Raw genomic sequence first — 19071 nt, 5'->3', positions numbered from 1 at the left:
TTACTTGGATATTTTCTTCGATATCAACTTTTTATATTTTTTTTTAAATTATTAGGGATATTTTTCTGGCTTAACATTATATATTTTTTGTCACTAGAATTTTTCATTAATTAAAACATTACAATGATAGACGAATCATCGGACAAGCCACGATGAACCATACTAACTAGCGCTAGGATTTAAAACCGAACCCGAATTTCTGAACCGAACCGAACCAGAATTTGGTCATTTCGATTTCACTTCGGTTATCAAGACAAAACCGATCGGCAGAAATCTCAAATGTTTTCGGTTATCGGTTCGAGTCGGTTCGGTTTGATGAACCGAACGATTAACCGAAACAAAAACTCTAAAGCTATTATAGTGTTTTCTTCTTGCCGATTACGAAGACTCCTTTCCTTTGCAACATTTGGATCCAAATTTTCACCTCATAAACTCAGCAAAATGATTTCTCTGCATATTTCCTCTGCCGCTGTAGTTGACGATGCGTGTTATTGTCTCGTAATAATTTAGGTTTCCACATGCGTAACCAAATGAAGGCATATCCATTAGACATTTGGGCTCTATTGTTTCATAAATTAGAAATGGGCCATGTTTTATATGTTTTTATAGTCTAATTGTAATAACAAATCAAGTGGCCGAAGGCCCAAACGTTTTAATTTAAGTGTAAAATATCACACTTACGTCACGTGCTTATCTTCTCAAAATTTCAACCCTAATTTTTTCAGTTTCTTCTAGCCGTCATTAACCACTCTGCATCTACATGAAAGTTTTGCATCGTCTGCAGATCTTCAGAACTAGTACCAAGCTTCATTCAATTTACCTTACCGAACTATCCGAACCGACAAAACTGACTGCCGAACCGAACCGAACCGAAATTTTCCTCGGCTTTATTCGACAGCTTTCTCTCACACCGAAATACCCGAGAAACCGAAGTAACCGAACAGATTGGCCCGAAGTAACCGAAGTCACAGGCCTAATACTACTACTAACACAAGCATTAAACAAACATAGCGATAGATGGATAGAGACACAAGCTTGACAAAGCTTGATACAATGTTGAAAAGGTTAACGAAGGTGCCACAAGCGAGTACTATCATGAAGAAATTATATCGCCCTTCTAATCTTCCAAACTTGAGAATAGCCACAGTAGCTCGTGACTTTGACACATGTTTAAGAACCTCGACTATCATCGTAATGCTAGTCGTTGTATCTACCGGCCCTAAATGGACCATCCCATAAAATAACAAATGGCCCCGATTTGCTAGTGTCAATCCAGTGTGGCACCGACGTGTTAACATATGAGAAAACACGCTTTCTTGTCCGGGTATGTCTTGTAAAAAAATCTGCTTGGTTGTTACTGGATCTGTCTTTATATACAATTTGTCCGTCTTGGTAGGACGTCCTTAGAATTTTAAACTCGTTAAGCTCAGCTGCAAAAACTGGCCAGTCTTCAGGTATAACTAGCTTTTTTAGATATTAATTCTCATATATCAACTGAAATTATAAGAAACAAATTTACACAATTTTTTTTTATCTTTTTCATTTCACAAAAATTATATAAAAGATAATATAAAAAAAATTGTAACAAGTTGAAGTTACTACGTATTATAAAAAATATAATAAAACTAGAATTGGATTGTATATTGGTCATTCATCGCTTTAACGGATTAACTTCAGATTTTAGGAATTTTTTAATGATTTTATTAAATGTTTAAATAATAGATACTTTTAGTTAAAACCCAAACCAAATTACATATCAGATCATCAGTTTACTGTTTTGACAGTGGATCCTGATCAGATTTAGTGCTGATTTTTATAGAATTTTTGATCAAATCGACTGTTTTATTAACTGGGATTAGTCGTTACTGTTTATATTAAAATTGGAAAAAAGAGAGGAGAGATGTGATTTCACATTTTCTGTTTTTTTTATAACAAAAATAAATATTTATTTCCATTTTCTTGGCTACACAATGGGATTCCACACTGTAGCTTCTTTCATGAGAAAACTGTGGGCCCACCTGCCCATGTGACGCGGGTCCATAAACGCAGCAAGAAATGTCGTTTTCTTCGTAGCCCTTTGTCACAGTCACTTTGTAGATTTAACAAAAAAAAAATAAATAAAAGAAATTAAATAAACCTCGCAGGAAGGCTAGAGGAGGAAGATAGGCACGTGTAGGGTCCCCTCTTGTTACCTCTCCGATCACTGACAGCTCAATAAATCAAACTATTAAAAGCCGTCGATTTCACCACTTTATATATCCATTCAAGGCTCGACACGTCAAACACTGGGGAGGGGGAGGGGAGATGGACGAAACATGCTACTACTGTTGACGTAGATATACATTACTATCGATACTTTAATTTGTATGTACACTGCTAGTTTTTTCCCCGCTGAAGAGATGATTGTATCAAGGGAAATTGCCAAATAAAAAAAGAAGGGGAAATCGCCCATTATATACTTAGAATTCGCTATTTAGTCAAAAACATCAACTCTCTTCTTATTTTTTGTATATCTTTCCCTGACATTTCACTAAAAATCTAATTATGTGGCAAATAAACCTTTATATTGATCTGAAACTGATATATGAACCAACAATTATAATCTCAGAAATCAATAACCGGCAGAAAAATAAAAGATATCAATAACAGGCGGAGAAAATAAAAGGAGAGCATTACATTATAGGTTACTTTTTGTTGGGTCTTTCACATATTTAGATACTTTCAACTAGAAGAGTACTTTATGCCTACCTTTTGAATCTTTGTTCCCGAAATGTCCCTGTAGAAAATAAAAATAAAAACGAGATACAGAAGAGAGAGAATAATTAAATCCAGTCATCACCTTCGTTTCTTCCTCTGTATTCAATTTTTCTTCTTATCTTTCTCTTCTTCTCTAAACCCATTACCATTTTTTTGGAAATTTGTACTTAGTTCAAATTCCAGCCATCTTAACTCCTCGTTCCCTTCACCACCGATTTCAACCAAATCTTCAAATTAATGTTTTCTCTTTAGATTTTTTTTACATCGAATCTCCAGGGAATTGTGTGGGTAGGTTTGTTTTGGTCATCGAATATGTGGTCAGAGTTTTTGTGGCTGCGGTAATTGTGTTGTTGAGGCTGCAACTACAAGTGAGCAACTGCAGTGGATTAGAGAAGTTTCCGGTGACCAACTGCGCCGGTATGGCAATTGTGGTTACTGGGTACTAGTGTAGGCATAGTTGTGGTCAGTGGTCATACTGAACATGTAACAATGATCACTAGCTACTGGTAAATCCATAGAGTCAGACTGTTGGTAGGGATCTTTCCATTTTTGTGGTCACTCCACAAAAAAATGTGGTTCTGGTCAGCCCTTACACACATGGTAAGGAAAATAGTAATTGACTCATGAAACGGTGCCATATCTTCATCTCCTCGCTGTAACTGGCCGCCAATATCATATCTTTTTTCAATTTACAGAACTTCATGCTATTCACTTGCCCCGTCCATAGTTGTGTTTACGTACAAGCGGTGTTTCTCAAGAACCTCACATCATTCTAACGGTGAGCATCACACTTCTGTTGATTATGGCTCCTCAACAAATTAGACTCTGGACCATCACCATAACCATTCTCTTCAGCCATGAGTATTGGAGGAGTGAAGGCTTTTAGTGGAGCTGGAGTTCTAGATGATGAAGTCGTAGAAGAGATGGAGATCTTGTGGTGGTGGAGAAAAATAGAAAGAAAAGAAGATAAGATTTTTTAAGTACAAGGTCTTTTTGGTAAAGTTGCAAGAACAAAGTACATGACAAGTAGAAAGTATGTGTAAGTGTTAAGAGAGAGGAAAAAAGTATGTGTAGATGTAATATTTTCAAATAAAAGTTCCCAAAAACATAAGTCCCCGAATGAAAAACAAGATGAATTAGTACTATCAAATATAAATTATTGAATCTCATAACTTCAAGGAAACAAATTGTCATGAAAACATCAACAAGGTTTCTTTAAGAGAGACAATTCGAGGAAACAAAACAAAGCGAATCCACTAACTTGTGAAACCTCCTATAGTGAATAGTTCATGCAATTAAGAGACCAAATCTTCTACCACTAGCAAGACAAAACTTTTTAAATTCCTAAGCCTTCAGCCGGAAATGGTGATGGTGGAGTAAGACCAATTTGAAACGCCCGAATGAAGCATGACGAAGAGATAGATGTATCTCGATAAAATCTTAAGGTAAATGACAAAGAACGTATCAAAGCAACCCCTGATTCAACCACTCTGGAGAAACTGAGAAGGCATAAATTCAAAATCAAATATCAAAATCTAGAAAGTAGCTAAACCGTTGAACAGAAATAGAAAAAAAAATGAAGATCAGATCCGAAGATCCCAAAGAAAAACATAGTAACAAGCTAATCCGACTCCGGCTCAAGAGAGCAGCTGGAATTGCGGAACCGACTATATCAATTTGAATAAAAACTAGAGAGAAGTCAGGGATTTTGAAGAGAGAGAGAAGTGCAGACATTTCAACTATGCATTCATCATAAACTAACTAGTTGAATCCGACGAAAGTTTAAGATGATATCCTAATCCAAAATGGGAAGAGGCTGAGCGGTGAAGTTTTTCCTTGTTTGCGTCGTATTGATGTAAGATATGAGGACGCTCGGGTTTTGTCTTGGTTACTGCTTATATATAGTCAGAGGATTCATACATCTACCCATGATTAAGGTTTGTTTGATCGTTTTGTTTGTTGCTGCTCCTTTCTATCTAAGATTTGGCAGTTTCAGTCTCGGCAGAGGTGGCTTTTAATCGGTTCTTTCTCCACCTCGTAGTCTTTGCCACCATTGGCTCCTCTCCTTTCCTTCTTCCAAGAGATGAATAGAGAGTGTCTCTAGTTTGTGGTCGTCCTTGTAGCCTCGGTGGCCCAGTCAACCAATCATGGCAATTTAAAGAGGTCTCCTTGGGTGGCTCTCGGTTATATCATCTCTGGGGCTCTAATTTTTAGAGCAGTACTAAGAGGTCAAATTCTTCCTATTCATGTTGTGTTAAGGAGGATTTTTCTTATTTTTCCGTTGTTGTGATACTTGTAGTCTCAAGTTCTGGTCTTGCTCAGATCTAATACTTGTATAGTTCTTGTTGGTCTTTAGGTTATGTTTTTGGTTCATGAATATCAGGTTTGTCTCTACGGATTTGGAGCTTGTGACTTTGAAGATTTATAAAAAATTTTATCAATGTATTTGAACAATGTATCACATTTAAAAGCCAAATGATGTATATTTTTCTATTATCATGCATAACTTTTTACCTTTTTATCTTTTTAAATATTTATTCAACTGATTAATATAACCGCTAAAAAAGAACATAATTAATATATCAACTGGAGCATAACTATATATTCATAACATACTATTTTTTTATCAGTATCTCTATTATAAAACCGTTCAGCTAACCAAAATGTAAGTTAAAAAAAAGCTTACTAAAATGTAAATACAGAACAATGAGTTTCGTATTTAAAATATTGATGATTTATGATTTTCACATATATTGATAAAAATTAAATACATATCTTTATTTATTAGTTTTGGTTAGCTTTATTTTATTCTCTGTAAAATTCTATCACTCATATTTCAAAAAAAATATTTATATTTCTTAGAATGCATTAATGAAAGTTCAAGACATCAATTTTCAAATACAAAATTAAAAACAAAAATATTATTCTTTTAGATACAAATTTATGAATTGCTAAGTTGGATGCTATTGTATTTTTGCTTTTGATATATTAGAATGCTAAAATTAGAAGAAAAGAAAACTTCTTACACCATTAAAATTCATGGAAAGATCATCAACTGACCATCCGGTTTGGTTTACAGAGTCAGAGTCAGTATGAATCTGTATTGTTGATGATAAAAAAAAAATCATCAACTGATAATTGACTTATAATAACAAACTAAAGATTATTTAAAGCTTATTTATTTTATTTTAATATGTTATACATTTTGTGTTAATACAAACATAAATATAGTTAATACTCACTGTCACACGAAACAATGACATTTGACAAATCATATAGTATATAAGAATCAGCACTTTATATATTACACTATACTTAGGGACCCTTATACTTAAATATTTCATGGCACCCGTATGAAGCTTAATTAAACCGTAGGACGAACTTTTTACCCAAGAAAAAAAACCGTATATAGGACGAACTCAAATATCAAAATGAACTTATGTGTTCGTAAACTCCAGCTAGCTATACAAAATGATCATCATCATCTAAGCATTTTGCATGTTATAAAGAACTAGTGAGATCTAGAAGGTTTTACATGTTATTGTTAATATTATATAGTTTTAAATAGAGAACTTATATGTATATGTATTTAGATTATGAAATATCTCTAGTATAAATATGTGTAATTTAAACCATGATAACTTCCTTAAGCAACAAAAAAATTCTTCTATGTGTAATCCTTCAATTTTTTCATGAGAGTTAATACACATTTTTTTTTTATTGTTTTCTACTCTCAGCAATCTCTATGTCACATTGTGAATTGATTATTGTTAAAATAAAATCGAAAACCAAGTCGAAATTTTTCAACACGAGTCTAGTCTTTGTAGCCTTCGAGAGATCGTCGAGTTTAACTAATCTTCTTCTTAGGTAAGCTTTTGAATCTCGTCTTTTCTCTAGATTGAACCAAAATCAAGTTGCAAACCAGATTATTTTGATTGCTTTTTTTTTTTTAATATCAAAAGGTTCAGAATCAAAGTTTATAGTCTCTCACACCCAAACTAAATGATGTAATATTACTTCGTCCCTGAAATCATTCCAACCGAAAATCTCTAACACAATGACCATAATATTTTCAATTGAACTAACAACCTCTGCTAGAAGGAATTAAGTTGAAGAAAGAAGGCTTATTTTCTCGACATGCATAACACAAATGTCATTGCTATATGCGTTAATTTCTTGATTTTGTCTTGGTTTTTGACATGCTTTAGATAATCTTTTATTGATATATTTATTGATTTCTTAGTGGAATGTTATTTTTATCGCTTTTAATTGTTTGGTAGCCAACACTTGCGTTATGTGTTTCACTTTCTCTTGGCAATTAACACCGAGGATCGTAGGATCTCTGTGATCCCTTGTTTCTTTTTATTTAAATAATAAAGCATCTTCGATATGATTATTTAACTAAAAGCTATGATAATCACATAATGTAGGTTTTAATAAAATAAAACGATATAGTTAATTAATAAGTCTACCGAAAAGAACCAATAAAGTGTACATAGTGCATTCGTTAAGAAAAAAAGTGTCTTTGCATTTAGAATTTAGATGCACCGCACAGCTACGGTTTCGACGTGATTCATGCTTTTGCATGGTTTTTAAATACTCTTTCCATATATCATGTGGAAGTTTTTAGTCTAATGGTTGTCATTAATACTTTTACATAAGACAATTATATACCAAAAAGTTATTGATGTAGATTATTGAAGATTGGAAATATACTTTTTTATTATGCCAAAAGAATTTATAAAATTAATAAGTGTGATGCATGTAAAATCATTAATTATGCATGTTTAGAATACATCTACTTATATATCAAAAATTGATTATTCACAATATGACATATAGAGATTGCTGAGAGTAGAAAATTAGAAAAAATCATATGATGGTTGTCTAGCGGTATGTGACATTTGGGTTGCTAAATAACGCGGAATCTAAGGCACTCCACTACATTTTATCACGTGGCTACGCGGATATGTGTTCATTGCTTAAGATCCATTTGAATAATCAGAAAGAATATCCATTCGTGGATTGTATTTTCCTTGAAAATAAGTTTAGACCCTTTCAACGATCTGAAATACCTCCAAATCTTAAAAAGTATCTACTTACTAGGATGCAATACATGTATGATCATTTTTTTCATAAAATTTTGTGAAATAAATAAAATTATATATGAAAAATCATTTTACAGTTATTTTCCTAATGAAATAATAATTTACATGATACAAATCAATATAATTTCTATTTTTTAATTTAGAGAAATAAAAGATTGTTATGCCAACATTCTTACTCAGAGAACACAACTTTAAACCACCCTATCAGTCTGGGTGGCGCTTAAATACCAAAATCCCGATTTGAAAACAATTTAAATGATCTATTTTATATGGTGTAGAATTAAATTTAAATGATATTAGCATATTTAATATATTTTTAATATGATTATGTATTAAATTAAGCTTGTTACTCATATATATGGTTTTATGATCATTTGTTGTTTTCATAAAATTTTTTAAAAAATTACTGATAACAAAATTCTTAATGTGTAACTTTTAATGGTTTTAGTAATTTATAACTGTTTTTTTTATAAAAATCAATGAAAATTGTGAAATTAAAATATCAAGTTCTCAATACTTGTTCAATGGAAAATTTGAAATTAAAATATTTATATATTTTATATGATATATAGTCTAATGTAAATGATAATATATATATATATATATATATATATATATATATTAAACTGGATATGTATTAAATGAAACTTCTTTTTTATATAGTTTTATGATCATTTGTATCTTGTTATAACAAAAGAAATTAAATTATTGATCACAAAATTTTCAATGTATGACTTCTGACAGTTATAGTAATTTATAGTTATTTTTAAAAATTTAAAATATAACATAGACAAACATTTAAAATTTTATTATGTAACTAATATGCTTGTTTAATTTATTTTAGTAATATAAAATTAAATAAAAAATGATAGAGGATATATAAATTGTTATCAAATCTTTATTATTAAACATTATTAATTATTTTTTGTATATTAATAATATATTTATGGTTAGTTTAATAAAAAGTATAATATATGTTTTGATGGACTAATCTATTTTTTAAAAGAAATCTAAGAACTCTAAAAGTTAATAAAAATGATATACATTTATTATTTTAATTCTTGAAAATTGAAACGATGATGAAAAGTGACTATTTAATATACCATTCTATTTATTAGTAAAACATAAAATAAAAATAACATTTTATTGTAAAATATATAAGTTATCTAATTATTATGTACTATTCTATAGCCGAAAGTCATTATTATCTCTATGTTGATAGTGATATGAATCAATTTTCTATATTATTTATTTGCTAAATATAATATAATATAGTATAGTATAACATGTTATGTATAACTACAAGGTTATGCGTGAGAGAGAGAATTTTATCCCACTTCATTTCTAATTGACATTTTTTCTGATAAAATCTTTACATGGCTACTTTTTTTTATTTTTTTTTTATCAAAGATTTTCTTTATTTTTCATCTCATTATTTGTATATCCCAAATTAATCCAGTAATCAACACGATTATGGAAAGTATTTTTTTTTGTCCAAACCATTACAAAACAAATCTCTTATTTTGTTGTGTTCTATTGGAATTTCCAATTGGCATTTTTTACAATAATTGGCAGTTTTTCTAGTGTAATTATTTAGGGAAATAATATTTTTTAAAATATTCCAAATCATTTTAAACTAGGGGTGGGCAAAAAACCCAAACCGAACCGAACCGAACCAACCAAACCGAAGTTAAACCGAACCAAACCAAACCGTGCTCTTTATGTAACCCAATTGGTTCAAGTTTTACTCAACCCGAACGGTTTGGTTTGGGTATAAACCGAACCAAACCGAACCAAACCGATAATCCAATATATATAGTAAAAATATATATGATATATATATATATGTATTAACATATTGTAAATTTTAGTTAAAGTTTCGTTTTTCATTTTTTCATAATTTTCATATCTTTAAAAAAATTATAAATACGATTCAAATAATACTATTATATATAAAATCATGTAGCATAAGTTTTTATATTCTCACTCTATCGTTTATGAGTTGATTATTTTTTAATAAAAGTATAAAACTGATGCCTTCATATTTTATAACCAACCCGAACTACACCGAACCAAACTAGACCATAATAATGTAAACCGAACTAAATCTAAACCAAACTGAACTGAACCGAACCGAATTAAACCCAAACCGATCCAAACCAAAGCTACTTTGGTTTTAATTGGTTTGAGTTTAATAAAACCCAAATTACCCAAACCAAACCGAACCCAAACCGAACCCGAAACTAAACCGAAATGTCCACCCCTATTTTAAACGCCCTTGTTTTCGGGGGCCGCCTGTAGAAAATCATTTTGATACTTCAAAAATATAATATAATATTTTAGGAATGTCACAAAATTCAAAGACGATAGTATATTTTATTTAAAGGTTTAACTTTTAAAGCCTTGAAGTCAAATTAATTTGTCAATAAAAAATAGAAATATGTAATTATTAGAATGATCCATCTCAAGTTTCAACCATCTAGCTCTGAAAACATTTCAATACTCTAAATTAGGAAATTACAAAGTATATAAAGAGTAAAAATTAAAAAATGTAAAGAGTTAAAAAACTTGAGTACCCGTTGAAGGAAACAGCTTATACGGCTTGACATTGGCTTACAAGATAGCTTATGAATATTTTTGTCTTCTCACGAAGGTAAGACACGTGTCGGTTCTTGCTAGTGGTCCTAACTCTTAAGGAATAGTTCGAGTAAGCGCAGTAAAAACGCGGCATTCTATAGCACTGTGATGATGGAGTGGATGGGAAGAACCACGTAGTCTATCAATTATTAGTTTTCTCCTAAGCTAATGCCTCTACCTATTTTTCCAAACTTTCCCGTATTGTAAACATTTTTTTCTTTTGTTGACAAATAAATTTAACATTTCAACAAAAAAAAAAAAAAAAAAATAGTTCGAGTAAGCAGTTGGTGGAACCTACCTCTTTTTTTTGGCAGATATTCAAAGTCAAAGAATTCGGCCTTTTAATTGAAAAAAATTTCATAAAAAGAAAACTTTATTGCAGGCTGAAAAAAAATCTTTTGGTCCTAAATGCTTGCATGTTACGAGAAATAAAATGCGGTTAAACTAAATAGTTTGCTATTTAAGTTTTAATAAAAGTTAATGAAACTAATATTATTATATACTTTCACTATGTAACTTGAAAAGGGTAAAAATGAACTTGGCTGATTTCATCTTTAAAAAAGGATCAATGAGGTGAACAAGTTTCAAAGGAAAACATTTCTCTATTGTTCCGTAGAAGAATTGGAGAAATAAATTAGAATAATTTGTTAGGGTAAAGGAAAACATTTCTCTATTGCTCTTTACTAACACATATAGCACGGTAGCTAATGTATATACCGTAGTTAGCAATTCTAGCATATATGCTATTGATACATATATTAAGATATGGGATGATACGAACATTAACAAGAAAGAATTGTTGGCAAATTAAAACGAAAATAAAAGAAGAAAAAAGATGAAAGGAGAGTCGCTCTCGTTCCGGTGAGGTTTGTCTCTAAACAGCAACGTCTCGTGCTTTCTAATGCTAGTTGCTGTCACCATTAACAGTGTCCGCTTCCCACACGCCACGCCAAGATCGCTCTTTTCTAGCCGTCGATTAGTTTTGAGTTTTGACTGTTGGACACATTTATGATCAAATCTTTAAAAATTAAATTAAACTATAAAATAACTTTGTTTACTATCTTGGGTATAAATAAGTACTAAATAAATATATGCAATTTTCCAATAAATAAATACTAAATAAATGCTGTCAAAAAAAGTACTAAATAAATATGAGTTTTGAATATGTACATTGTGCTATTATACTATTCTTTTCTCTCTATTTCTATATTGCAGTATTTATTTTAACTTACATTTTTCACACTAAATCATTACAACAAGATAAAAACTGAAATCTAATTGAAAAGGCGAAACATAAACAATTTTTTGACGAAAGTTTAACTGGATAACAAATAAAATATGTTTTGTTCTCTTTCAGATTCAAATTCGACCGAATGAATATATTCACTATTTTATAAGACAGACAATGCGACTACTAATATTGTAAAAACATTCTAAATCTGCCATGAAACGATAACAAACATATAAATACAGACGTTGTATTTGATGAATAGCTTTGATCTTTCTAAAGAATTGCCATAAACGATTTTCGTTGTTAGTCGTAACTAGTAACCGCTTCTTCCATGACATTTGGCCACTCCCAAAACCTTCGTTAAAATCTATCAGTAGATTCATTACTCCATCTGCTATGTTGGAATGAATAATTCTTCGATTTCAAATACGATGATTTGAGCAAGGTTTCACAGAGCGAGATATTTTATAAATATTTTTAAAAAAATAACAACAAAAATATGTAAAATATATTTCATTGATTTGAGCAAAATGAAATCGTAAAAATATTTATTTTTAATCAATTCAAGTATAATACAAATTTCTTAAACTTTGAAATCAAATTATTAATATATTTTAATATAGTATTTAGTTTAGTTTAAAAAATATTAAAATAGATATATATATATATATATATATAATAAAAATATCTATTAAATAAAATTTCGTAATCATATGATTTTATGATCATTTATATCTTGTTATAACAAAAATTTAATATATTAAACACAATAAATCAATGTGAAATTTTATTTTTTAATTTATATTCATTTAAAAAAATTAAAATATATTATATACAAAAATCCAAATTTTAATTATTTAACAGTTTAATTTATGTTTTAATATAAATTTTAAAAAAGGATACACAAATTGTTATCAAATATTTATTATTCAAAATCATTGTCATATATATATTTTAGTCATATTATGTAATTGCGTACCTTTTATTTAAAGAAAGAAAAAAGAATATTTTTATAAATTACTAATTAATTTTATGGTTAATTTAATATAAAATATAACATATATTTAGAAGTAGCAACCTATTTCTCTATAGATTCTAAGAGTTATTTTATTGATGACGCATGTCAACATTCAAATAGTGTAATGTTTCTCATTTTATATGTAAGGGATGTGAAATGGTTCAATCTTGAACCACAAAGGCCGTGTATCGGGTTAAGAAGTCTCCAGTAAGAAAGGCCGACACAATTTCTTCTCGACAATCTCTAGAATAGCATTCTCGGAGAGAGTGAAAATAAAACACTGAAGAAAAACATAAAAGCAAATGGGATGATGATCGTCTCCATCGTTTTTATTTTCACAAACTTTAAAATTATAAACATAAATAGAAAGAATACAGCCACCAACGTGGGAATCATACAATCATGAATAGCAAAGAAACTTCACATTACATTCCAATTGGTATCGTGTTATAGATACTCTCGAGATTGCCTACAAAGACAATCGCAAGGTTTCGTTGTGTGCCCAAGCTATGGGGTTCCATGCTTTGCAGTCCATAATTTCTCTGAGTTGTTCCTGATCAAATCCTTGGCTCGTCCACATGTTTTATTTGCAGTCGAACTAAACCGTGAGTTTATCTTTTTCTTATCATCCAGTGATCAGCGTAAGAATTCATATGACAAGTCATCTCTTGTAGTAGCCACCGGTTTTCATATGAGTCTCACTTGGAAAATGCAGCTAGACTTTTGTGGCTATGCTTGATTTGCTTTGTAAGAAAATGGTGCATGTAATATGCAGCCCTAGCCCAAGACAGTGTGTGAACTTACCTATAATGAGAACGAGCGAAAACTCATACAACTTTTAGGGTTTGATCCGATAGACAAGCAATTCAAGGTATTGTACATGGAGGGTTATTATTGGAAGATTCTGACATTAGGAATTAGAGAACTGAGGTGGAGGGAGATCCAAGGGTCCTTGAGCCATGAACCTACGTCTCGAGGTTTATGCATCAACGGGGTTTTGTATTATTTGTAGGTTTCAATCATAGGATCATTAGCTTTGATGTTAGGTCTGAGAAATTCAAGCTAATCAGTGCAAGATGCTTTGATAAACTATAAAGGTAAATTATATGGGATCCATAGGCGGTATGCTTTTCCGCTGGTGGAAGGCGTACAATTGAGCTGTATATGTGTGTGTTTTAGAGGATATCGAGAAACAAGAATGGTCAGAATATGTCTACACTTTTCCGGAGGATATAATCATTGATCCCTTCAGTATTTTTTCGTTGTTGAAGTGACTGCTGCTGGTAAGATTGTTTTGTCGGGGGGACTCTACATCTAAACATTTTTATGTTTTCTACTTCAGTTTCGAAAGGAACATTGCTAGGTAGATGCTTACCAATTTCAACATTCTCCAATATGTTGAAATCCAAAGTAACCATGAAGCCTTTGAGATTAATAACAATAGAGTTTATGTTTTCATAGACCACATAGAGGAAGATATAATCGTTGGCCCCTTCAGTATTTTCATTGTTCGAGTGATTGCTGCTGGTGAGATTGTTTTGTCGGGGGACTCTACATCTAAACCGTTTTATGTTTTCTACTTCAATCTTGAAAGGGGCAGTCTTCAGTCTGTTGAAATCCAAGGTAACCATGAAGCCTTTGAGATTAATGACAATAGAGTTTACGTCTCCATAGACCACGTAGAGGATGATAAGATTAATAGTATGATGAAGAAAACATATATGCTGCTCCAACATCTATAAGGCCACCAGAACAGATGCGTAAACCCACAAGAACACCAACACCATCTCGAGCACAACTACAACAAGATACTTTTTTTTCATCAAACGAATATTCTATTACTTAAGCTTGACAAACTAGATTACAAGTGTCTTTTAGATATGTTGATGATGATGAAATTTGGATGAGCTTTATCACTCCATTGGCTTAGTTTTTAGTTCTTGTTATCATGTCCTAATTGGAGCAATAGTTTTTAAAAAATTATAATTAAAAGGCCTTCTATAATAGTATTTGTTTTCTCTCTAGCTTTAGTTTTTACATCCGTTTTTAATCCCTAACTTGGACAAGTCTCATATAAAATGTTGATAGTTCAAAGTCAACAACTGTAATAACTCGCATGTCAGATTAGAACACACTACTCTTCGAATCATAAATTTTACTATTTTGATAGTGTAAAATGTAAAGTAGTGCTTACCAGATATTTGATTGGTTTAAACAGCACATCCATCATTGACTTAGGCTCCTCAAGTTTCAGTAATCAGTCATGCCTTATTCAAAAGAAGACTAGAGTTTTAGCACACTATATCATATGTCATACTCTTAACTAGGAATAAGACGGTGGCTTATGTAAGAGATTAAGTCCCGGGAGGAAACAAAATCAAACCTTGAAAATGTAATTTGAAATCTACATTTTTATTCAGTTGAAAAACAATGGTTTAGATAGTCGTTTAATAACTTGCTTCAGCGATAATTTGGTTATACATAAAGCTCTAAAGACTTGATTGGCTAAGCATTATCATAAGTATTATGCTCTTTATTATCGAATCAACCATTTTTTTATAAATTTAGATTAGCATTAGATGATATAAATGTTTTCTATTCAATGCTTTCATACGAAGGTTCTAGTAGAGTATTTACATTTAGAAAATATTTTTTTTATAAAAATGGTTTGACACAATTAATTTATTTTAACTAATAATATCACAAAATTATATTTATATCCAGAACTATATTATTTGACAATTATTTTTAAAAAAATATATAAAAAAATTATAAAAAATTAAAAGAATAAAATTAATTTTTTCAAAAAATTAAGTTTTGAAAAAAAAGTAAAAGAAAAATTACAGGTTTAACCGACATAAAGAAGAATATAGAAATATACATTGGAAGTTATCTTAGTCAACCCTCTGTAAACCAAAACATATGCTTGTTTCTATGTTCTTTATTTTGGGTACTTTTTGATGGGTATTTTAAGTACTCTTTATTTTTTGTTTTGCTTTTTCCTTTTTTGTGAGAAACTCTAAATTGAAAACTCTACATTAAAGATTGTGCAAGGTTAGTAGAAATTGTAAATTTTAATTTGTTGTTGTCAAATTAAGGATATATATTTTTTTGTTGCAATTATAGATTTTAATGTTATAGAATTTTGAAGGTAGGTTTGAAAATTTTAATAGTTAGTATAATATTATAAACCTAAAATATAAGTGATCTATTACAGTAAAGAACCAATTAATTATATAAAAATCTGTATAGAGAAGAAAAAAAGTGTGAAAAGACTCTGTACCACTTGCCAATCAAACTCACTACAATTCCTTCCATACCAGAAGATACTCTTATATTTTTAGCATAATCTCTAATACAGTCTCTAATTTCATCTTCAGTTTTATTGATCTAAAGTTGCAACTGCAGCTTAAACAGTGAGCACTTTGGAGGATCAAAGAATCATGGCATGTAAGTATTTAAAAGTCTTGCATCTTTAGAAAGTAATAACATCTCTCTTTCTGTCTCTCTCTACTAATTTCAAGAGACAAGCAATACATCATTATGCCTTCTATTAACAACCCTACAGTTAGACCTAATCTCACCAGGTCTCCCAGATTGCAAATCACCCAGCTTCACCATCCCTTCTGCAAAAGCCCTGAAGAACTCACCTTGATCCTCACTAAACCTTTTCACATACTCCCTCGTCTCTCTACTCGTGTAAAGAGTCTGGTCAGAGTTAAGAAACCCTCTCCCTGAGACCAAGTCTTTGAAGTACTGATTATCAAAAACATGTGGTGTTGCGTCTAGATCTCCGGTCACGTTCTCGTCTCCACCCAATGGACAAAGCTTGTTAAGCCTCTTCTTGTAAACCGGTTCGAGAACTGGATCCGGTTTACCAGAACCGGATTGGTTGTAAAGCCTAAACATGATAGAAAAACACCGACCTTGACCAATCGAGTGTGACCCAGATAAAGCCACCATGTCTTTGACAGAAAGATCGAATCTTTTGAAGAGATCAATCAAGAACGTTGCGTTTGCTCGTGGACTCGGCATTATATCGTCTGAATCTTTTTGACTCGCTGTTAAACTGTCTTTCCTCCCTAGCTTCACTTCCCAGTCCGGTCCTCCTGTCTGGTTTTTCCACAAGAACCAAAATTACAAAACCAAAAAAATCACTAAACCGGGAGATTATTGAGTGAGAGATCTTTTTACAAGAGCAACGGCGTCACGAGAAGCCATGATAACGATGTCAGCACAAGAAACAGTAGCTGGACAAGCTTTCTCTAGAGCTTCTTTAATGTAGTCAACAACTTCGAATGATCTAAGTGAATTGATGTTGGAAAGTGATAGTTTCTCACCAAGCATGTTCGGTGTGTCGTCAAGCAACACAGACGCGTCACATCCCTAGAGAGTCAGATACACAAAAAATAATCAGAAAAAAAAAACAAAAAGAGAGAAAAAGATTCATTGTGGGTTACATTGACGAAACAGTCGTGAAACTGGAGACGCATAACGGAAGCGACGCTTCTTGCTTCTTTAAACATGGCTTTCTTCATTTCTCTTCTTACTATGGATTCAGCTTCAGGGCATGTTTCGCTGTAGAATCTTGGTCGGAGAATTTCTCCGGTGACCACCGTCAAGAGAAGTAGGTGGAGGATGAGATGGGGATTGAAAAGAGACATACTTCTTTTTTTCTTTTTCTTTTAATTTTAATTTTAATTTTTCTTTCTTTGTGTTTGGTTTTCAGTGATGGAAGAAAGAAGAGACTTTGTTGGTTTATATAAAAGAGTTTGTGGTGGTTTTCGAGGATGATTTCTAATTTCTGGATGCTTTTCTATAAATGGGTTTTGTGCAAGTGTGGTGGTGAGCTTCCAAATATCATTTTTTTCTATCTGATTTTAATGAAATCATCGTTCATAACTAATACTAGTATTTGGTCACGATGGTTAGTTGGTAACTAATATTACTTAGTCTCAATGTATGTATAGTCATTATGAGAATTATTATTGTATATTATAAATAATAATTAAAGAAATTGATTTTTAGGTCTTTGTATTTTTAAAATTGATGTTTTTACTTTAGATAATGTTTTCTATTTAAAAATTCAAATATGAAAATATAAATAACATGATTTATTAAAAATAAATAAAATTTAAAATTAACTGAAAAAAGTAAATATAACTTATTATTATATATGTGTGAAACTTAAAACATCAACCTTTTATATACTCAAAGTATTCAATAGTAAAATCTAAATAAGTTAAATGGCTAAAATAAACTATTTTCCATCTTACTGAATTAGTTTTAAAATAGTTAAAAAGTGGGAAAACATTTTCTATTTGAGATCACAAATGAAAAATAATAAGTAAAGAAAATATAAAAGGAGTATTTTCCATTTGTAATTTGAAAAGAGAAAATTCCCTTTATGGGTCCATTTCTAGAGGAATTGATAAATAACTGATTTATTTGCTGACAAAAAAAATAAAATAAAATAACTGATTTATATATTTTCTGCTTAAAAACGCTTAGCAGATAAGCTCTTGAGGTATATAATTGTTATTACAATTTCTATAACGTATAATATTTAACAAATGCACTTCTTTTTGACAGAAAAATCTAAATTATTTTAAACTGTTTAGTTATCCAAACCAGGAGAATATAGTCGACATATCAAAACTGATGAAAAACTGTGTGCATATATTAATTTTCCGAATGTATTACTATTTGCATTGATTAATCAATAAACTTGATATGTAACGTATAGATGAATAGTTTGTTAAAAAAAACGTATAGATGAATAAAATGCTAGTACAGTTAATACTTAATACCAGTGTTCAAAAACGCGTCCGCCTGACCGATTCCGCGTCCGAGTAAACGTGATACGGTGGGTGAGCGTGGCGATTTGCAACGATTCGGTTGTATTATACGGAAAAATGATTTTCTTAGGTTTTAAGTTCGAAATCTGATGTTTTTAATTAGATCTAGCAACTTTACCGCATAAAACGAAGGAATAATGGTGAAAAACGATAGAAAAAAGCTTGAAAACGCTATGGAAGTGTTGCAGAAACTCGACCTACAGATTGAAAAAGAAGAGGGTAAAATTACAATTTAATACTTATTAAAGAAAAACGAAAAAATATAGCAAAATATCACACCTGCTATTCGAACCCAGGTTCCTTGGCCGAAGATAGACGATCCAACCCATTAGGCCACGCTCTACATTCGTTATAACTCAACATATTTAGGAGGTGATTGGTTGGGATGTAGGGAGTGACTTTAGCTTTAATTTTCATCTACAACTTTAAATATTACCAATCATGCTTTATCTTAGTTTTTAA

At 30.9% G+C, this 19071-nt stretch overlaps 1 protein-coding gene across 1 annotated transcript; it reads right to left on the bottom strand.

Moving 5' to 3' along the window:
* Positions 1-16202: 16202 nt before the first annotated feature.
* On the bottom strand, positions 16203-17532 carry LOC125607987 (peroxidase 17). The gene is made up of 3 exons (XM_048777618.1): positions 17212-17532; positions 16946-17137; positions 16203-16864 (listed from the first exon to the last, which is right to left on the bottom strand). The coding sequence occupies exons 1-3, from the start codon at positions 17413-17415 to the stop codon at positions 16271-16273; spliced, it is 990 nt and encodes a 329-aa protein (XP_048633575.1). The 5' UTR covers positions 17416-17532; the 3' UTR covers positions 16203-16270.
* Between the last annotated feature and the right edge of the window lie 1539 nt (positions 17533-19071).

This window comes from Brassica napus, chromosome A4, assembly GCF_020379485.1.
Source record: "Brassica napus cultivar Da-Ae chromosome A4, Da-Ae, whole genome shotgun sequence".
Lineage (NCBI taxonomy): Eukaryota > Viridiplantae > Streptophyta > Magnoliopsida > Brassicales > Brassicaceae > Brassica > Brassica napus.
This window is presented reverse-complemented; position numbering and strand designations above follow the sequence as displayed.

Bases quoted from the DNA above. Each gene is read 5' to 3' on its own strand.
- LOC125607987 (XM_048777618.1), bottom strand. From the start codon at position 17,415: ATGTCTCTTTTCAATCCCCATCTCATCCTCCACCTACTTCTCTTGACG. The intron at 17,138-17,211 runs GTAACCCACAAT...CTGACTCTCTAG, and splicing joins TTCACGACTGTTTCGTCAAT to GGATGTGACGCGTCTGTGTT. The intron at 16,865-16,945 runs GTAAAAAGATCT...TGGAAAAACCAG, and splicing joins CTCGTGACGCCGTTGCTCTT to ACAGGAGGACCGGACTGGGA.